The sequence below is a fragment of the Scyliorhinus canicula genome, unplaced genomic scaffold, assembly GCF_902713615.1.
Source record: "Scyliorhinus canicula unplaced genomic scaffold, sScyCan1.1, whole genome shotgun sequence".
Taxonomy (NCBI): Eukaryota; Metazoa; Chordata; class Chondrichthyes; order Carcharhiniformes; family Scyliorhinidae; genus Scyliorhinus; species Scyliorhinus canicula.
In genome coordinates this window covers 56092-78111 of record NW_024055466.1, presented here as the reverse complement: position 1 = coordinate 78111, position 22020 = coordinate 56092, and the positions used below count along the sequence as shown (strand labels likewise).

At 47.6% G+C, this 22020-nt stretch overlaps 2 protein-coding genes across 5 annotated transcripts in view; one reads left to right on the top strand and one right to left on the bottom strand.

The window, feature by feature from the left end:
- The first annotated feature begins 966 nt into the window (after positions 1-966).
- LOC119959787 (zinc finger protein 420-like) overlaps positions 967-22020 on the top strand; it is a 30475-nt gene continuing 9421 nt past the window's right edge. The window contains exons 1-4 of the mRNA XM_038787878.1: positions 967-1033; positions 2469-3498; positions 7198-7540; positions 8331-8462. Of these exons, the coding sequence (XP_038643806.1) occupies positions 967-1033; positions 2469-3498; positions 7198-7540; positions 8331-8462 (1572 nt within the window). The remainder of the gene's footprint in view (positions 1034-2468; positions 3499-7197; positions 7541-8330; positions 8463-22020) is intronic.
- Positions 8158-12862, bottom strand: LOC119959785 (ER membrane protein complex subunit 4-like). Of its 4 annotated transcripts, none has more exons than XM_038787876.1 (5): positions 12828-12862; positions 11890-12001; positions 11531-11684; positions 9824-9984; positions 8158-9347 (listed from the first exon to the last, which is right to left on the bottom strand). In XM_038787876.1, the coding sequence occupies exons 2-5, from the start codon at positions 11965-11967 to the stop codon at positions 9312-9314; spliced, it is 429 nt and encodes a 142-aa protein (XP_038643804.1). In that variant the 5' UTR covers positions 11968-12001; positions 12828-12862; the 3' UTR covers positions 8158-9311. The 4 variants fall into 4 exon arrangements, with proteins under 4 accessions (XP_038643804.1, XP_038643803.1, XP_038643802.1 ...); XM_038787875.1 differs by lacking the exon at positions 12828-12862 and adding an exon at positions 12673-12817; XM_038787874.1 differs by lacking the exon at positions 12828-12862 and adding an exon at positions 12674-12815 and having other exon boundaries at positions 11890-12005.

Genomic DNA, 22020 nt, shown 5'->3' with positions numbered 1-22020 from the left:
CCGACTTGTGACAATAAGCGATTTTCATTTAATTTTTCCCCCCTACCCCATCCCTGTAACCCGGTAACCGTACCTAACCTTTTTGGACACTAAGGACAATTTAGCATAGCCAATCCACCTAACCTGCACATCTTTGGACATGGGAGGAAACCGAAGCACCCAGAGGAAACCCACGCACACACAGGGAGGACATGCAGATTCCACATTTACAGTGACCCAAGCGGTAATCAAACCTGGGGCCTGCTGCTGTGAAGCAACAGTATTAACCACTGTGCTACCGTACCACCCAGAAATGATTTGTTTCTGAGAACGCTTCACTCCAACTAAAGGAACAGCTCAACAACACCTGCAGCGATATACAGATTGCAGTACACATTCCATATTCACAATTCCAGCCTCAACTCGATCTGCATCTAATTTCTGTGTATGAGTCAGTGAGTGTGAAAGAGACGAGGGACTGAGATGTTCAAACATCCGGGGAAACTGTGATAGTAAATAACCTTCTTTCCTTATAAAAATCGCCAGAAAGCCTGCTGCTGAAATGTATCTTAAATTAAGACAAACCACCCTGACGGTAAGAAAATATCACACAAACATGCTGACAATGGACTGGAAAGGACCACACAAATCCTGTGGGTTACAATGAGTAAATCTCCTGACTCATTCAACGTCTCCACCCAGTCCTGAGGAGCCTGCGGCTGAAGTGTAACCAAAAGTTGTATAACCCTTTCAGGTAGCGAGGCAGGGCTGCAGCCTCTCACACTGAATATATTAATGACTCAGAGTCCTCCAGGCTGCAAACATCAGCGCAGCCTGGGAGTGGGAGGTTTAAAAAAATAGTTGTCCTTCATTGTCACCACCTGGCGCTAGGACCCGGCTGGGAACAGAAATCTTGATGTTCGCCCACTCTGTTGCATCACCAAGACGCCAGCGCATGCGCTCTGCTCTACGCTACGCTGAACCAAGATGGCGGCCGTTAACCAGAGTCTTGTCCCGGGAGAAAGACTGGGAGCAGCAAACACGGGATCTGCAGGTTCGTATTCGAGGTTTGAAGCCTTTCCAGATATTTATAAATCCTACCCGCCGACTATATGGCTCCCTCCACATCCTTACTGGCTGCTGATGATGTGGAGATGCCGGTGTTGGACTGGGGTGAGCTCAGTAAGTCTGACACCAGGTTAAAGTCCAACAGGTTTGATTCGAATCACTAGATTTCGGAGCACTGCTCCTTCCTCAGGTGAATGGAGAGGTAGGTTCCAGGAACATATATATATATACGCCTCTTCATTCACCTGAGGAAGGAGCAATGCTCCGAAATCTAGTGATTCGAAACAAATCTGTTGGACCTTAACCTGGTGTCAGACTTCTTACTGAGTTCACCCCAGTCCAACACCGGCATCTCCACATCATCTTTGTTCAGGACGCCGGAGGAGGGGGTGTTGTGAATTTCTCTCCTGGACTGCCGTGATAGATTTTGGAAACTCCTTTACTGGGGGTTGGAAGGGGAGGATTTAGATACAGCAAACTCAAACCAAGAGAAACGTTTGTCTCTTTTGAATTTAATTTCTGGACTGACAGTGATGGTTTTTGTAAACCTCCATTTTGAAGGTATTAGAAGAGGATTTGCAGACAGGAAACTTGAACCAAGTTTCACATCAAAATCTGGCCACATTATTTGATTAATCAGCACCTGAATTTAATCGCCCTTTTAGCATAATGATCGAGTTCCAGGTCATTGACATTCACTGTGTAAATCTGCCATCCTTAGTTGGGTGATGTTATTGAGGTGGAAATAGTCAATAATGGTGATGACGTTGATATCTGGTTGAAAGCTCAAGTTTAAGGTGAAATATTCAGTCTGGTTCGGTCTCTGGCAGTTCCGAGGAGAAGGGGTGAAGATAGTGGCTGGCGGAAACTGCAGACAATATGAAAATGGAGGAAATTTCTGTTCTTCCAGTATTGGATGTTGAACAAGTCAGAATGGTGTGTAAGTTGGAGGAGAACATGGTGGTGATGGTGTTCACAACCACCTGCTACCCTGGTCCTTCGAGGTGGAGGAAGATAGGAGTTTTTGGAAGTTCCATCAAATGTCTTGTTGAGTTGTAGATATATAAAATATCTCTACTTCATTCCTTGCCTCTACTTTTCTGCTCCTCCCCTCCCCTCTATTGCTCTCCTCCCAGCGAGACCAGAGAATTGTATAGGTCCAGGCCAAGTGGCAGGTTCCCTTCCTTGAAAGGCATATGAACCAGTTCATTCATGGTCACGTTTTCCAAGTGCCAGTCCCACAAACGTCAAGATTCATTCAGCTCAATTTCACAACCTACCATTGTGTTTTTGTTGGGTCTCTCTCACTCAATCTTTTCTGTTTTAAATCAATTTCACAGGGTATTAGAAGGGGAGGATTTGCAGTCAGGAAACTGAAACCAGTTTATTGTAACCTGTATACCACCATATTTGAAACATAGAAGGAAAAAGCACCGTTCACAGTGAAAAGAAACTGGACACATTTTCTGTGTATGGACAAGACTTTAGTCCGTCATCTGGTCTGACAAAGCATAACTGCAGTCACCACAGAGAGAAGCCGTGGAAATGTGGAGACTGTGGGAAGGGCTTTAATTACCCATCTGAGCTGGGGAATCATCAGCGTAGTCACAGTGGGGAGAGACCGTTCACCTGCTCGGAGTGTGGGAAGGGATTCACTTGTTCATCCTCCCTGCTGCAACACCGACAAGTTCACACAGACGAGAGACCTTTTAAATGTCCAGACTGCGGGAAGTGCTATAAAAGTTCCCGGGAACTGACTGGTCATCAACGTGTTCACAGTGACGAGAGACCTTTCAAGTGCTCTCACTGCAGGACTGGGTTCAAGACATTATCTGTCCTCACTGTCCACCAGCGAATTCACACTGGGGAGAGGCCGTTCATCTGCTCCACGTGTGGCAAAGGATTTGCTCACTCATCCCACCTGCGGACACACCAGCGAATCCACACCGGGGAGAGACCTTTTAAATGTCAGGACTGTGAGAAGGGCTATAAAAGTTCCTGGGAACTGATGTTTCATCAACGTGTCCACACTGGGGAGAGGCCGTTCAGATGCTCTCACTGTGGGACTGGGTTCAGGCGATCATCTGATCTGATTGTACATCAGCGAGTTCACACTGGGGAGAGACCCTTCAACTGCTCTGAGTGTGGGAAGGGATTTACTCGGTTATCCACCCTGCTGGAACATCAGCGCATCCACAGTGGAGAGAAGCCGTTCACCTGCTCCCAGTGTGGGAAGGGATTCACTCGGTCATCCCACCTACTGACACACCAGCGAGTTCACACTGGGGAGAGACCATTCACCTGCTCCGAGTGTGGGAAAGGATTCAGTCAATCATCCCACCTGGTGACACATCGGCGCATTCACACTGGGGAGAGGCCGTTCACCTGCCCCGAGTGTGGGAAGGGATTCACACAGTCAGCCAACCTGCTGCTACACCAGCAACTTCACAGGTAACTGTGATTGAATTGTTCTGTTAAGTGTATCCGGGGGAGAACCATATTCATTGGGTCAGTTTCTGCTGGTGTTAATAAACTCCAGTTCTGGCGGTTAACATTTCACATAAAAGTCAAATAAACCAGCTTTATGTTAAACAGTGTGGTAAATTTTTTAGTATCTCTAACAGATTAATTCTCTTTGAAAGGTTCCCCAGTCTCTTCCATCCTCACCTCCAACAAGTGTGAGGAGCTTGTGGAGCTTCTTTGTTACTGAGATTGAGATTCTTTGTTACTGAGATTGAGACAATCCGATCAGCTGCCTCTGCTACTTCCCTCCCTCCCACTAACCCACCAGACCAAACCATTTCTAAATTTCCTCAAAATCTGAGCCCTGAATCTGCATCTTTCTCCAGTTTCACTCCTATCTTCAATCTTCCTCAGAACTCATCTTGTCAGACACCTGCCTTCTGCTCCTTGACTCCATTCGCACTAAACATCCTGACCATGTTAGCTTCTCCGTGTTAGCTGATTTTGTTAACGTTTCTCTCTCTCTTTTGGTACTGTCACTCTCACCTTTAAATCCACCATCATCACCTATCCTTTTTTTTAAAAAAACTTTCCGACTGTTGTTGCAAAGTACCACCCATCTCATATCGCTTTCCTCTCCAAAGTCCTTGTACTCGGTGTTCCCCAAGAATCTATCCTCGGCCCCTCCTATTTCCCATCTACAAGCTGCCACTAGGTGACATCATCCCAAAGCACCGTGTTAGTTTTCACATGGACACTGACAACACCCAGCTCTACCTCACCCCCATCCTTCTCCATTCCTCCACTGTTACTAAATTATCAAACTGCTTATCCCACATCCAGTACTGGATGAGAAGAAATTTCCTCCAATTAAAAATTGGGGAGATATAGAATATAGAATAGAACAGTACAGCACAGAACAGGCCCTTTGGCCCTCAATGTTGTGCCGAGCAATGATCACCCTACTCAAACCCATGTATCCACCCTATACCCGTAACCCAACAAACTTTCCAGAGCAAAATCTACAACCCAAGTCTGCTGTAAATGTGATAGAAAATACTTGTGTTTATTTTGTATCTTTTACAAGCTCACAACATCCCAAAGCGATTCAAATCGAGGATGTATTTGGAATGAGGAAGCATGGTGGTGCAGTGGTTAGCACTGCTGCCTCACGGCACCGAGGTCCCAGGTTCAAGCCCAGCTCTGGGTCACTGTCCGTATGGAGTTTGCACATTCTCCCTGTGTCTGCGTGGGTTTCACCCCCACAACCCAAAGATACACAGGGTAGGTGGATTCGCCACGCTAAATTTCCCTTAATTGGAAAAAATGAATTGGGTACACTGAATTTATTTTTTAAAAATATTTCAAAACATTTTTTAAAAAAAGGATGTATTTGGAAGGAAGAATGAGGAGAGGCAAAGTAAACTAAACGGTACAATTTTAAACAGAATGCAGGTCGAGTGACCCAGGAGTGAATATAAAGAAATATTTCAATGCAACAGGACAGGTCCATAAGACATATGAGCAGAATTAGGCCACTCGGCCTATCGAGTCTGCTCCGCCGTTCAATCATGGCTGATATTCTGATATTCCCATTCTCTTGCCTTCTCGCCATAAACCCTGATCCCCTCATTGATCAAGAACCTATCTATCTCTCACTTAAAGACACTCTGATTTGGCCTCCAGCATTCTGCAGCAAAGAAATTCCTCCTCATCTCTGTTTTAAAGGATTGTCCCTTTAATCTGAGATTGTGTTCTCTGGTTCTAGATTTTCCTACAAGTTGAAACATCCTCTCCACATCCACTCTCTCCAGGTCTCGCAGTATCCTGTAAGTTTCAATAAGATCCTCCCCTCATCCTTCTAAACTCCAACAAGTACAGACACAGAGTCCTCAACCGCTCCTCATACGACAAGCTCTTCATTCCAGGGATCATTCTTGTGAACCTCCTCTGCACCCTTTCCAAGGCCAGCATATCCTTCCTTAGATACAGGGCCCAAAACTGCTCACAATACTCCAAATGGAGTCTGACCAGAGCCTCATACAGCCTCAGATGTACATCCCTGCTCTTGTATTCTCACCCTCTCGACATAAATGCTAGCATTGCATTTGCCTTCCTAACTGCCGACTGAACCTGCACGTTCACCTTAAGAAAATCTTGAACAAGGACTCCCAAGACACTTTGCTAACTTATTTAATGAGTAGGGCGGCATGTGGTGCAGTGGATAGCACTGGGACTGCGGCGCTGAGGACCCGGATTGGAATTCCGGCCCTGGGTGACTGTCCGTGTGGAGTTTGCACATTCATAGATTTACATAGAATTTACAGTGCAGAAGGAGGCCATTCGGCCCATCGAGCCTGCACCTGCTCTTGGAAAGAGCACCCGACCCAAGGTCAACACCTCCACCCTATCCCCATAACTCAGTAACCCCACCCAACACTAAGGGCAATTTTGGACACTAAGGGCAATTTATGATAGCCAATCCACTTAACCCGCACATCTTTGGACTGTGGGAGGAAACCGGAGCACCCGGAGGAAACCCACGCACACACGGGGAGGATGTGCAGACTCCGCACAGACAGTGACCCAAGCCGGAATCGAACTTGGGACCCTGGAGCTGTGAAGCGATTGTGCTATCCACAATGCTACCGTGCTTCCCCTTTGTTTATTGTCTCCCCATGTCTGCATGGGTTTCACCCCCACAACCCAAAGATGTGCAAGTGAGGTGCATTGGCCGCGCTAAATTGCCCCTATATTGGAAAATAAAATCTCAAAATTGGGTACTCAAAATTGATTTTTAAAAACTTATTTAATTGTTTCCTATGCGGCACCTTGTCAAAGGCCTTCTGGTCGATCAACTTGGTTAAAACATCCTAATTGGGTCTTTGGTTTATTGGAGGAAAAGAGTGGGAAAAACAAGTTATACTGAATCTTTCTAAATCACTGGTTAATCCACATCGGAAATATTTTGTTCAATTCTGAGCACCGCACCCTAGGAAAGATATCAAGGAATTGGAGAGGGTGCAGGGAAGCCTCACTAGAACAGTATCAGTGATGGGAGATTTCTGTTCTGTGAAGAGACCTGCGAAGCCGGGATTGTTCTCCCAGTATCAGAGAAGGTGAAGGAAAGATTTAATTGAGTGACGGAAATGCTTGAGGGGTTTCATCAACATAGAGAGAAGTTGTTTCCATTGGCAGGGTGGTTGGTAACAACAGAAGACAACTTTAAAATAATTGTCATAACAGCCAGGATGGACACGAGTAGAGATGATTTTACTCAGTGAATTCTGGTGATCTGGAACACGAGAATATCTGGTGAAAGCAGCTCCAGTGCGAAATGATTTTTACTGTATTGAAGGTGCAATAAATATCAAGGTCTTGTTGACTGTCGATAGGAACTCAGAATTCAGTGATCAGCCTGAGATTCATGAGTGTCAGCACAACAGGGAGAGAGAGACAGACAGAGAACGTTAAAGACTGAGTGTGGATTCACTCAGTCATTCCATTCACTGAGACAGCAGCATAAAGTCTGGGACAGAGGAGGCGAGGCTGTGGCAGAGTTAAAAACGTAACTTAATAAGGAGCAGGAGAGCTTTGAGCTGGTGGAGTCAGTGAAATCCGAGACTCGTTTTCCTTTACTGTCATTTCACAGAGGCCCAGTTTTGCAGAAATTCTTTATTTTCACAGTTACAGGATCATTGAAAAGACATTGCAGCTTCTTTACAGCAGAGCCAAACTCGCACTGACTGAATATTTCTCCACTCACCTCGAGGTTATCGATTCGCCTCCAGCGGCCTCGGTTCACTCCTGTATCGGGCACAGTCTCAGAGTTGGGAGGGGTCAGAAGGGCACCCTGACCATTAGGACACCCCCCCCCCCCCCCCGACCACCACCACACCAGCCCCCCCACCACCACCACCCCAGCCCCACCAACAGAAGAGGAACAATTCAAACACAATCATTAAATAAAGTGAAAGCAGATTGTCAAGAACTGTCAGAAACTCCTGGAGATGCTGCAGCCACTTCACACACCAGATGAGGTTAATGGGGAAGCTTAGTGACAGTACAGAGTATAAGAGTGGAACACATTCAGATACGATGTCCAGACTGACTTTGGAGCAAATCTCTTCTGGAACCTGGGAAGGGCAGTTGAAAGACCAGACACACATCCATTGGCACACATGTACTCATCCGTAGGCACACTCGCACACGCACCTAGCCACCCTCGCACATGCAATATGCTGGGTACACATGCGCATGCACGTGCACCCACACACACGCATAGGCACACCCACACACATACAGGCGCACGCATACACATACACAGGCACAGAAAAAAACATAGGCACACACATATACAAACGTAGACACACATACACATAGACATGCACATATGTGCGCCCACTCACAGATATGCAAGCACTAAATATTCAATAACATAGAACATACAGTGCAGATGGAGGCCATTTGGCCCATCGAGTCTGCACCGACCCACTTAAGCCCTCACTTCCACCCTATCCCCGTAACCCAATAACCGCTCCTCACCTTATTGGTCACTAAGGGCAATTTAGCATGGCCAAACCACCTAACCTGCACGTCTTTGGACTGTGGGAGGAAACCGGAGCACCCGGGGGAAACCCACAGAGACACAGGGAGAACGTGCAGACTCTGCACAGACAGTGACCCAGCAGGGAATCGATCGTGGGACCCTGGCGCTGTGAAGCCACAGTGCTATCCACTGTGCTACCGTGCTGCCCTACCGTGCCTCCTGTTGTCAGTGGGACATAAACTAGGTTCCCTGTCACATTGTGCCCCCTCAGGTGGATGTACAAGATCCCGAGGCCAATGTGATGGAGAGAAGGATGGCAGCAACTACCCAGCCCAATCCTTTCCCCAGCCTGGTGTCCGAGCAGCAATATTATCCTTCAGATAGCCTGACGTGGTATCTGGTGGTAATAGCAGTGTTTATGGGATCTTGCTGTGCAGTCCCTGCCGAGATTCGCATGTGAAAACAGTGACTGTGCTTCAAATATAAAAAGCTGCCGTGTTGATGGAAAGCTCTGGGCCAGTCGGAAAAGGCACAGGAGGAAGACAATCTCTTCCTTTCGACGGGTCACTCCCGCAGTGTAGCCCCTGCCATTCTGTGGGAGGAGACGGCGACTGCTATGTGCACAGCAAGATCCCACATAGCATTATGCAACACATGGTCAAGAACCTAATTTCAGTGAGGGTTTGAGGGACACCGGAGAGAACTTCCCTCCCCATCCTACTGTTGCTGCTTATATTTTACATCCACTCGAGGGGGTGGAGGGCCTCGGTTTGACATCTCACTGACACAGCAGCACTCCCTCAGCTCTGCTGGCTGGAATGACAGCCCCGATTACAGCAGCTTGACTCTCAGGTTACAAACCTGTGACCTTCCGGCCCAGGTGGGATGGAGAGCAAGAGCCACCGGGATCATCCGGGACTGACTGATTCAGGAGCCTCCCATCCCATCATCAGCCCCAACACATCCCTCATTCGTGGCTCAGCAAAGGGAGTTGAACGAATGAATAACCAGTGACAAAATACACAGTCCCTGCTGCCAACATCTCCGGCCATTCCGACAGTGGTCACAGGTACACGGGCCAGCTGTCTGTCTCTTTCTGTCAGTGTGTATGGGGCAGCGATGGGAGGGCAGGTTACGTGGAGCCTGCCTGGAGCCTGCCTGGTCCGACGTTAACCAGGAGGAAGCAGATTCAGTCCAGTGTTGATCATCCTCGGGCGTTGTCTCTCCGAGCGATGGGAGGAGAGTGGGACCATCACAGGACCAGCCCCCCGCCCATGTACTCCACTCTCTGTGAAAGGAGAGGAACATCAGGAATAGGAGTGGGAATAGCTCCTGGCGAGCCTGCTCCACTATTCAACAAGATTACGGCTCATCATCGACCTCAGCTCCACTCTCCCTGCACTCCTCCCCGCCCCACAATTCTCAAAGATATCTCCACCTCAGCCTTGAACACACTCAACGACCGAACATCCAGGATTCCCTGGGATAGAGAATTCCAAAGATTCACAAACCCTCTGGGTGAAGAAATTCTCCCTCGTCACAGTCCAAAATGGCCGCCCCCTTATCGAGACTGTGTCCCCGACTCTCCGGGATTTAGCCTCTCCACATCGACCTTACGGAGTCTCCTCAGAATTTCACACCTTTCAATCGGGTGATCTGAACTCCAGGGAACGTTGGACCCGTCGCTCAGGCTCCAGAGCGCTGAACGGTCTCCTTCTCTTCCTATTTTCCTAACTCCCCTCACGTTCCGAGTTCAGATCTTACCTGGGGCGGCTGGAGGAATGCCAGCCAGTCGGAGGAGTGCGTGGGCAGCAGCCCCATCACCTGGCACTTGTAGACGGCCAGGGCCAACCCCAGCAGGTTGCCGATGAAGTAGAGCAGACACTGCAGCCAGTGCTGAGTCGAATTCCCCAGGACCTTAAAGACTGGGAGTGAGAATGGGAAAAACAGAAAGGTCAGGAACAGGAGAGAGATTGAAATGTTCACAGAGGATTGAGGGATCCTTGTACTCGAATCACAAACAGTCAGTTTGGAGATACAGCAAGAAATTGGGACGGCAGGTATTCCGTTAGCCTTCACCGAGGGATGGCGCCAGGGACCCGGGTTTGATTACAGCTTCGGCTGACTGCCAGTGCAGAGTCTGCACGTTAACCCAGTGTCTGCGTGGGTTTCCTCCGGGTTCTCCGGTTTCCTCCCACAGTCCAAAGATGTACCGGTTCGGTGGATTGGCCATGCTAAATTGCCCCTCAAGTGTCGAAAGGTCAGGTGGGGTTACAGGGATAGGGAGGGAATTGGGTCTCTGTATGGTGGCCTTTCAAATGGTTGGTGCAGACTCGATGGGCCAAATGGCCTCCTTCAGCACTGTAGGATTTCCATGATTCACTGGAGTTTGAGTGAGGAAATCTTTCTGCAATTGTACAAATTGCAGTTTTGGTCAAACACAGCAGGAACACCTTATGCAGTTTGGGTCTCCTTATCTACAGAATTGCCCAGGAGGGAGGGTAACAAAGGTTCACCTGATTGGTTCCTGGGATGACAGGATTGTCCAACGAGGAGAGATTGGGAAGAATGAGCCTTTACTCTCTTGTGTTTACGAGACTGAGAGTTGATCCGATTGAAGCAGATATAATTGTAAATAGGGTTTGACAGTGAGATGTGGAGACACTGTTTCCTCTGGCTGCAGAATCCGTAACAGAGACACAGGATCAGGGGCAGCCAGTTCGGACTGAGCTGAAGTGGAATTTCCTCACCCCATGAGTTGTCTGTAGTTGACAAGAGAGTTGTGGATGTTCAATCACTGATTAAATTCCAAACTGACATCAATGGATTGTTGGACACCAAGAGAAATCTCAGGGAGATATCTGTACAGTGACTGGTGTCTCTGTCCCCTCTCTCCCCCAGGGAGATATCTGTACACTCACTGGTGTCTCTCAGGGCGATATCTGGAAACTGACTGGTGTCTCTGTCCCCTCTCAGGGGGATATCTGTACACTGACTGGTGTCTCTGTCCCCTCTCTCTCAGGTGGATATCTGTACACTGACTGGTGTCTCTATCCCCTCTCTCCCCCAGGGGGATATCTGTACAGTGACTGGTGTCTCTGTCCCCTCTCTCTCCCAGGGGGATATCTGTACATTGGAGGTATAAACCTACCGTGCCACCCCTAATATGTTTTACTTTTGTTTTTATATATTTTATCAACCTTACAACCAGTTGCTACAGTATTTTGAGCCATAGAAATAGAATAACCCCATGTCACTTGGCAGTTACTCACTAACAAACTAACTTCTTCTCCTGTAGCAGAGTAAGATCACTTCTTGAAGGCCAAGAAATCTGGAAAGTAAAAGAGCTCCTCTTTCCCGTCCTTCCCGAACTCCCTCATTCACCGAGCTCTCAGCACTCTATTCTAAGTCCCATTCAAATGATACCAGTTCAGAGCGGTTTCGCAGCTGCAGAATCAATACAATACTCACTTGCCGACATGGACATCAGTGCCTGTATGGGTCTCCAGGCCATCATGCAAACCATCATGATAGGGAAGATGGAGATGTTGTTGCCAGCCGTGTACATAATGAACAGATTCATGGGCAGCTGCTTCAATGGAGCCAAGGCGATGTCCCAGCAGAACTGAAAACAGAAAGCAAGCAGAGCATCAGTAAAGGGAGCCAGGTTGGGGAAGGTCACACCCAGGCCTGGAAATAAGGATGACGGTTAACCTCACAAAAGGTCCCTTTACCACATAGGGTGTAGCGGTTCACCAACCTAGTTAACCACTGTTGACAAACCAAGCCTGGCTAGCTGGACACCGAGGACACATTCAAATCCAACTTACTTTCTCAACCACCATCCGGTCTGTTTCTTGGACGCGGATGTCTGGAAGCTGTTTGTCTGAATATGCGACTGGGCACATGAAGTCAGCCTGACCATTCTGTTTATCACAGCTCCTGCGAGAAACAGAGAACACAAATTGGTCACCTCAGCAACCCTTTCAGGACCCTCTTTAAAGAGGGAGTCTCTCCATCAGGGACCCCACCGTGGTGGCAATACTGCCAGCATGAACTAAACCATGAGCAAGCCAAGAGCACACAGTACCACTGCATCCACAAAACTGCCATGGGAATGGACGGCCACAAAAGAGGATTGGAGTCAACTGACAATCAGGGTGCCAATCCCCTTGTCCAGTCCTCTGTCAAATGGCGATCACACCGAATCACCGGAGGAACTAAATTTTAGCTTGAAAGTGAACAATGTTGAATGTCGAGAGAGAGCCAGTGCAGCACCCGGCCCTAGAAACGAGCAAGGGTTACTCCAGCCCAACACCGCAGTTGGCACCCAATCAGGTGGGGGGGCTGAAACCAAGATGGTGTCTCAGGGTCGTGACCCCAGGAAAAGAAGTCAAGTGGGGTCGGAGTGGTTTCTAGGAGATTTGAAAAGCTGCTTTCTGCCAAGGGGCCAAGTGAGGGGTGAAAGGACCCTGGAAAACCGTGGGGTGTAAAGTTTTAGGTTGGTGCCCACATCCCCGGGTCAGTGTGCGGTGCCCTCCCCGCGGGTGAGGCAGGCTGGCCCGGTCTGCGCCTCCTACTCGAGCCCCAGGCTCCCCGCGCGGCCTCTGCACCTGCTGCTGCCGCTCGGGTTGAGCTCGAGGGTCCACTTATGCCAGCGCGCGCGGTTGGCGAGCGCCGCAGCCATGGCAACGCCGGCGACCGTTAACCGTCTCCCCTCAAATCTGATCCGGGGAATAGTCCGCGCGCTTCCGTCAACAAACCACACCCGCTGCAATGCGCATGCGCTGCTGTCCGGAAGTCCTCGGCGAAATGCACATAGCTCGCGTCTTCCCCATCTTTGTTAGGGGCACGTCGATCCCGATTCCATTAACTCTGACCTAATGGAGCTCTGCCCCGCACAAAGATGGACACCACGCGCTGTCAGAGACATTGAGATATTGCTTCCTTTTTCCCTCACTCCGTCTTCCAACGGACAAATGAAGTCCAAAGGACCAGATCACCGTTAACATTCTGCAACCAAAAACATAGCAACCAAATGTTAACGGTTTCTTCACAAATGATGCGAGACTTGCTGAGTTTATCCAGCATTTTGTTTTTATTTCAGATTTCTAGCAACCGCAATATTTTACTTCTATTCCCGTCCCATTTCTACCTCACATGTAACTGGGTATCATGAGTGAAGCTACCACCAGGCTCAGGGCTAACCCTTAAAGCCAAGTTGCAACGGGCAATGGAATATTGTGCCTTCCTGGAGGTGCTGGAACTGATGGGAGGACAATTTGTACATATTAGTCAATAGCAATGTTGCTGTAAACGTTGATTAGAATCACGATATCACTGTTGTAACCAAGTAATTGGAATGAAATAATGACAGCAAACTCATTGATCCGAGAGACAGTTTGATCTTTAATTGATTTGAAATAAATCATCTCAAAGAACAGGTGTTGAATGTAGATGGAGATGTCCTGTTTAATAATAATCTTTATTAGTGTTACAAGTGGGCCTATGTTAACACTGCGATGAATTTACTGTGAAAAGCGCCCAGTCGCCACACTCTGATGCCAGTTCAGGTATACTGAGGGAGAATTCCGAATGTTTAAATCACCGAGTAAGGAAGTCTTTCGGAACTTGTGGGAGGAAACCGGAGCACCCGGTGGAAACCCACGGAGACACGGGGAGAACGTGCAGACTCCGCACAGACAGTGACCAAGCCTGGAATCGAACCCAGGTCCCTGGCACTGTGAAGCAACAGTGCTTACCACTGTGCTACCATGCTGCCCATATTTCACTCACTGTCATGAATTAGATTGAGCTTGGTGACAGGGTGGGTTCTGATTAATCTTCCACTGGGGACATAAAAAGGGTAAGATTTGTTCTGGTTATCCTCTATCAGTGGCATATCAAATAGAACAGAAAAATATACGGGCATGAAATCTGACTTCTCTCTTCAGAGCTGATGAGAACTGTCTGTGGACACATTGTCTGGACATTATTGTCTGTTAAATGCTAGAACTCCACATAACTTGCGCCACAGCCCACTGCTCCATTCATCATGTCCCACTGCAACAGTGTTTTTGTATGCGGTTCCTGTCACTGAGTCTTTCAGCCTGCAGTAATACACCGAGCTGTCAGACAGCCGGAGTTCACTGAGTCAGAATACAGGAGGGAGATAGAGAACCTAGTGGAGTGGTGAAGCGACAACAATCTCTCCCTCAATGCCAGCAAAACTAAAGAGCTGGTCATTAACTTCAGGAAGCAAAGTACTGTACACACCCCTGTCAGCATCATCGGGGCCGAGGTGGAGATGGTTAGCAGTTCCAAATTCCTAGGGGTGCACATCACCAAAAATCTGTCCTGGTCCACTCACGTCGACGCTATCACCAAGAAAGCACAACAGTGCCTATACTTCCTCAGGAAACTAAGGAAATTCGGCATGTCCACATTAACCCTTACCAACTTTTACAGATGCACCATAGAAAGCATCCTATCGGGCTGCATCACAGCCTGGTATGGCAACTGCTCGGCCCAGGACCACAAGAAACTTCAGAGAGTCGTGAACACCGCCCAGTCCATCACACGAACCTGCCTCCCATCCATTGACTCCATCTACACCTCCCGCTGCCTTGGGAAAGTGGGCAGCATAATCAAAGATCCCTCCCACCCAGCTTACTCACTCTTCCAACTTCTTCCATCGAGCAGGAGATACAGAAGTCTGAGAACACGCACGAACAGACTCAAAAATAGCTTCTTCCCCACTGTCACCAGACTCCTATATGACCCTCTTATGGACTGACCTCATTAACACTACACCCTGTATGCTTCATCCGATACCAGTGCTTATGTATATCGTGTATAACACTGTATATCGTGTTGCCCTATTATGTATTTACTTTTATTCCTTTTTCTTCCCATGTACTGAATGATCTGTTGAGCTGCTCGCAGAAAAATACTTTTCATTGTACCTCGGTACACGTGACAATAAACAAATCCAATCCAATCATTCCTCACTTATCCCCACACATTTCAAACTGTCGATTGATGCAGAAAACCAAGTCCCCCACCCACTGCAAATTTCTACTGAACTTTGGGGAAGTTTCCAGGTGACTTTCCCCCTCCTTGATGCCCCACAATGTCAGCAGCTCAGACTCCAGCTCAATAACCCTGAGCCCAGGTTCTGCAAGTTGCAGACACTCCCGCAGATATGATTGTCCAGGATGGCAATGTTCTCCAAAAACTCCCACATACTGCAATCCCAGCACATCACCTGTCCTGTGGACAACATCAAACTCCAGCCCACTTATAGGGGTTATTAACTTGAACAGAAATAAACAAAGGATGCGATTACCAACAACATCCAACTCCTGCAGTCACACATGAACCCGCTGGTGTCTCAGCAGGTTGGATGATCGATTGAATCCCTTCCCACACTCGGGGCAGGTGAACGGCTTCTCCCCACTGTGAGTGCGTTGGTGTGTCTGGAGATTGGATGACTGAGTGAATTGTTTCCCACACACGGAGCAGGTGAATATCCTTTCCCCAGTGTGAATTCGCTGGTGTTGAATAAGGTGAGACGATTGTCTGAATCTCTTCTCACAATGAGAGCAACTGAATGGTCTCTTGTCAGTGTGAACAAGCTGGTGTTTAATTAGATCTGGAGAGGTTTTAAAGCAATCCCCACAGTAAAAGCATTTAAAAGGTCTCTCATCACTGTGAACTCTCTGATGTGACCCCAGGCTGGATGACTTTGTGAATCCCTTCCCACACATGGAGCAGGTGAATGGTCTCTCCCCAGTATGACAGCGCCGATGGCACTCCAGCTGGGATGGGTAACTGAATCCCTTCCCACAGTCCCCACATTTCCAAGGTTTCTCCATGGTGCCAGTGTCATTGTGTCTCTCCAGGTTGGATGATCAGTTGCAATCTTGCTCAGACACAGAACATGTGCACTGTCTCTCCTCACTGTGAATGGTGTAATGTTTCTTCAGGCTGTGTAACTGGTAAAGCTCTTTCCACAGTCAGTTCACTGGAACACTCACTTGGGTGTGTGTTGTGTGGGTCTCGGTGCTTTTCCAGTCACACTGATGTTTCCACAGTCAGTTCACTGGAACATTCTCACTTGGGTGTGTGTTGTGTGGGTCTTGATGCTTTTCCAGTCACACTGATATTTGAAATCTTTTCCCACAGACAGAACAGACAAACATTTCTCCTTCCACATTCAAAGGCCGATGATATTCAGGTCCTGATGAATCAAGTGACTGTGTCAGATCTTGACATGATGTTCAGTTTGCGTTACTCATCTGCAAATCCTCTCCATGCTCTGTAAAAGGAGATGACCAAAGTCGTCACTGTAAGTAGAGGATAGAAATGCAGAACAGTTAATTCTCATTTCTATGGAACATTTTTTTCCTCTTATTCCACGACAGCTACAGATCCCCGTCCCACACACTCTCCCTCCCCACTGGGCTGAAATCCAAATAAAGTGTTGGATATTGTTTTCTGTATCCTTTTTTCAAATTTAGACAAATAGAGATAGAAACATGTTGGATAATTCATTTCATCCATGAATGCTGATAAACATTATACAGTCAATCAGCTGAATATGTGTTCCCAGGCAAACTGTGTCTGGATTTCACTGGAAAACTCTTGAATCCTTCGTCCCCAGCTGCCACTATCTCTTGTCACAACCACACACAAAAATAAATGTTATTTGGAATTTCAGACAAAGGACTCTATCCACAAATAAGATATAGAACAAATAGACGGACAAGACCTACTTTATAATGACCTACTTTATGAAACTCATAGACAGTATGTAAATGATTGAGAATTTAACGAACTCAAGCTGACAACATATGATCTGTGGATTTAATACAAAAGGCAGATTGCAAAGGTTTGGAGGGTTTGCAGTCGGGCAAGGCCCCGGGACCGGATGGATATCCTGTAGAATTCTATAGCAAATTCTCAGAGCTGTTGAGCCCGCTATTGCTGAGAATCTTCAACGAGGCTAAGGAAATGGGAACCCTTCCCCCGACGATGTTCCGGACCTTGATCTCGCTCATCCTTAACTGAGATAAGGACCCGTTGCAGTGTGGCTCCTACAGGCCGATATTGCTCCTTAATGTAGACACCAAACTGTTGGCCAACACCCTGGCCACTAGAATTGAGGACTGTGTCCCGGGGGTGATTAATGAAGACCAGACGGGGTTTGTCAAGGGCAGGCAGCTGAACACGAATGTGCGGAGGCTCTTGAACGTGACCCTGATGCCCTCGGAAGGAGGGGATGCAGAAGTGGTGGCTGCAATGGATGCGGAAAAAGCCGTTGATCGGGTGGAGTGGGAGTTCCTGTGGGAAGTGTTAGGCAGATTTGGATTTGGCGAGGAATTCATAAGGTCGGTCAGATTACTGTATCATGCCCCTGTAGCGAGTGTGTCCAGGAACTGGCTGCGGTCAGAATACTATAGGCTGCATCGAGGAACGAGGCAGGGGTGCCCCCTGTCCCCCCTGCTGTTTGCCCTGGGAATGGAGAGGTTGGCCATGGCACTGAGGATGTCTAGAAACTGGAGGGGGCTGGTTCGGGGAGGGGAGGAGCATCGTGTTTCACTGTATGCGGATGACCTGCTCCTGTATATTTCAGATCCGGTGGAGGGGTGGGGGATGTCATGCAGATACTAAAAGATTTCGGAGATTTCTCGGGGTATAAATTAAATGTCGGGAAAAGCGAGCTTTTTGTGATCCATTCGACAGACCAGGAAAAGAGACTGGGAGAGCTCCCGCTCAAGATGGTGGAGAGGAGCTTTCGCTACTTGGGCATACAGATGGCTAAGAGTTGGGATGCCCTGCACAAGCTCAACCTAACGTGGCTTGTGGATCAGATGGAGGGGGACTTTAAGAGGTGGGACATGTTGCCACTTTCCCTGGCAGGCAGGGTGCAGTCTATGAAGATGACGGTCCTCCCCAGGTTCTAGTCGTCTTCCAGTGCCTTCCCATCCTCAAATCCTTCTTCAAGCGGGTGAACAGGATTATCACGGGATTGGTGTGGGCAAACAAGATCCCGCGAGTTAAAAGAATATTCTTTGAGCGCAGTCGGGGGGGTCAAAAGAGGCCGGAATCCTGACCTTTGCCTCCTTGGTAGCCCGGAGAAGGCTGTTCTTAATGTGGAGGGACGCAAAACCCCCAAGTGTTGAGACTTGGGTTAGTGACATGGTGGGGTTTCTAGGTTTGGAGAGGATAACATTTGCCTGGCGAGGGCTCTGCAGGGGTTCTCCGGGCGGTGGCAACCATTCCTTGACTTTCTCACGGAACGTTAGATGGAGGTCAGCAGCAGCAGAAAACCAGAGGGGGAGGTGGGGAACTGTATAGGTTGTGGATAGATTTTTGTTAAGTTGTTCATTCTTTTTTTGTTTATTGTTGCCTTCTTTTAGTAGTGGCTTTGTTAAAATTCTGAATAAAAACAAGTTTTTAAAAAATGCACTTTGCAGAGAATCTTTAATTTATATTCTGCTGGTTAAGGAGTCCTGCTTTTTGTAACCTATTGTAATTATTTGTCTGATGAAATAATGTGCAATCCCGTCATTATTTTATACTTTTATTTAATGGCTATCTATAACTATGTGATTAATTCTAATTACTTGTTATATTTGTGTTGTCATCACAATTCAGACATTAACCTTTCTCTCTCTCCCTTGTTTTGATTTCTGGTTCTCATCCTGTCCAATGTGACCCTGAGCTGATGTTTCACAGGGAGACATTTGTTAATAGTTTCCCAGAGATCAGAGTCCTCATTGATTTGAGTGCAAAGTGTAAGCTCTTATTTATTATCCCCCATCCTGTGATGTGAACCACCCTCCAGTGTGTGAAGCAGGATGGTGCCCGTTAACCTGGGCCTGTTCCCGGGAGGGAGGGAGATGCCCCACAGGCAAACCAGGGAGCTGACAATTATCCTGATGAGTTTGTGGATCCACAAAGTGTTTCCAAATCCTCCCCATCCAGCCGCCAACTCCAGCACACCTTTGACCAGCTGCAAATTTGACAAATAAACACCTGTCCATGGTCATGACCGACACAGCACATGCTTCAAAAACTGAGCGACACTGCACCTGTGCACTTGTCTCCTGTGGTGTAGATAGGGGACATCCACCATGTGGGGAATGCTGGGTAAAAACCCCACCATTGTGATTCACAATTCAGTTTCTTGTGATTACTCAGCAGTAAGGCAGTGGAGAGTGACCTTAGAACAAATCATTACAGTGAGGTATTTGACATGTAACAACCTACAAGGTTACAGACTAACAGCTAGAAAGTGGGGTTGGGCTGGTACCGATATGATGGGCCAACTCACCTCCTTTGGTCCTAAAAATTAAAATTTTCTGTTTCCATTGTCCAACAAATTGAAGACTGAAATAGACTGAATTTTGGTCTCTCAGAGAATCAAGGGTGCTGGTGAACAGACAGGAGGGAGGAATTGAGGTTCATTCAGCCATGATTGTATTGAATAACGGAGTAGGTGAGACAGGTTGTCTGGCCTGATCCTGCTCCTAACCCTTGTCTGCTTACAACAGCGCTGTCTGATTTCATCATCACCAATTTAGTTGCAAGAGTTACCAACAGCAACAGAAACAAACAAATGATGTGATTAACAGCAGAATCTAACCTCCACAGTCAGTTGTGAACTCGCTGGTGTGTCAGCAAGTGAGACGATCGAGCAAATCTCTTCTCACACACGGAGCAGGTGAACGGCCTCTCCCCAGTGTGAACTTGCTGGTGTCTCAGCAGGTTGGAAGACTGAGTAAAGCCCTTCCCACACACAGAGCAGGTGAATATCTTCTCCCTTGTGTGAACCTGTTGGTGCCTCACCAGGTTGGATGATGAAATGAATCCCTTCCCACACACAGAGCAGGTGTACGGCCTCTCCCCGCTGTGAATTCGCTGGTGTTGAATAAGGTGAGGCGACTGTCTAAATCTCTTCTCACACTGAGAACAACCAAATGGTCTCTCGTCCATGTGAATAAACTGGTGTTTAATCAGATCCGGTGAGATTTTAAAGCATTTTTCACAATCAGAACATTTAAAAGGTCTCTCATCAGTGTGAACTCGCAGGTGTAACTGAAGGCTGGACATTAGAGTGAATCCATTCCCACACACGGAGCAGGTGAACGGTCTCTCCCCAGTGTGACTGCGTCGATGAGCTTCCAGCTGGGATGGGCAAAGGAATCCCTTCCCACAGTCCCCACATTTCCATGGTTTCTTTGTAGTGCGAATTAGTTTGTGTCTCTCCAGATTGGATGATCAGTTGAAGCCTCGTCCACACACAGAATATATGTACGGTTTATTCCCGCTGTGAATGGTGTGATTTTTGTTCAGGCTGTGTAACTGCTTAAAGGTCAACTGGAACACACTCACTCGGGTATGTGTATGTCTCAGTGCTTTTCCAGTCACACTGATGTCTGAAATCATTTCCCGCAGACAAAACAGATAAATATTTCTGCTTTGACATTTAAAGCTTGATGATATTCAGCTCCGAGTGAATTAAGTGATGATCAGATCTTAATGTGATGCTTGGTTTGAGTTCCCCATCCACACGTTATCTCCTAATATCCTATAAACAGAGTTTACAAAAGTCATTGCTGTCAGTGCAGGATAGAAATTTACAACAGACAATTCTAGTTTCTATGCAACATTCATTCTTTTCTTGTTTTCTCAAACATGTTGTTCAATCAAAATAAAATAAACCAAAATCAGAAACAAAGTCCCAACAAGAGCAAAAGAATCTTCCTGAATAAACCAGAATGTTATTACCAATGTCTCTGAGACATTCTGTACTCCGAGGAACCCACTGATTGTGGAAGGTGTCAATTGTACTGGTGGACACCGCATGCTCCCTCACCAGAACCCCCCAGACATGGGCAGGCCCATGGAAGAGAGGCCGGCAGTTTCTTATGGGGGGGCGGCAGTAAAATGATCTTATTCAATGGTGGAGCAGGCTCAATGGACTGATTTTTATTTTATTTGTTCATACTTATTGCCCATCCCTAATTGCCCTGGATGAGGCAGTTAAGAGTCAACTACATTGCTGTAGGTCTGGAGTCACATGTCGGCCAGACCGGGTAAGGACGGCAGATTTCATTCCCTCAAGGACATTAGTGAATGAGTTGAGTTTTTAATGACAATCAACAATGGTTTCATGGTCATCATTAGACTATTTATTCCAGATGCTTATTGAATTCAAATTTCAACATCTGCAGTGGCAGGATTCAAACCTGGGTTTCACCAGAAGCATTACTCTGGATTTTTGGTTTAGGAGTCCAGTGACAATACCACTACGTGGTACTGGTGTAGTGGTGTTGCCGTAGTGGCTGACTCCTGCTCCTATTTCTTATATTTAACCAGTGTAACCCCCTCACCAAATGGGACCTGATCATCCAAATTCTATAAATTGCTGTTTTAACCAGGCCCAAGAGCAAGTCCAGGGGATGATCCTCTGACTTACCCAGTCCCTCCACACCGGGCAGCCAAAGATTAGGAGCCTGGGGCTGAAATGTATCTAAAACTTGAGAAGTAGCTTTTGCAGGTAACTAACTATCGACACTGCAACCTTCCACACTGAATGTATACATGGCCCATGGAATTCTCTGGGCTGTAAGCAACACCTGCAGTTTGGGGCTCATGCCGGACACTAGGACCCGGTTGGAAACAGAGGCGCTGAAGCCCCGCCCACAATCTTTCGAAGGCCCGATAACAGAAGCGCATGCGCACTCTCCACCTGAAACAAGATGGCGGCCGTTAGTCTGGGTCGTCTCCGGGGAAAAGACCCGAAGCTGCAAATGTGGGACACGCAGGTTCGGATTCGGGGCTTTATGCCTTCACCAGGTGTTTAGAAACCCTCCCCGTCCACCCGCCGGCTTCATCGCCCCCGACGCGTTTCCGCATCCTCACCGGTTTGGAGATCCGATAAACAATAG

What these genes read in the sequence shown, in the direction of transcription:
- LOC119959785 (XM_038787874.1), bottom strand. Translation starts at nt 12,746, where the DNA reads ATGGCTGCGGCGCTCGCCAACCGCGCGCGCTGGCATAAGTGGACCCTC. An exon ending in ACCGGATGGTGGTTGAGAAA is followed by an intron (nt 11,685 to 11,889) that starts GTAAGTTGGATT and finishes TTCTGTTTTCAG; the next exon opens with TTCTGCTGGGACATCGCCTT. An exon ending in ACTGATGTCCATGTCGGCAA is followed by an intron (nt 9,985 to 11,530) that starts GTGAGTATTGTA and finishes TCTCACTCCCAG; the next exon opens with TCTTTAAGGTCCTGGGGAAT.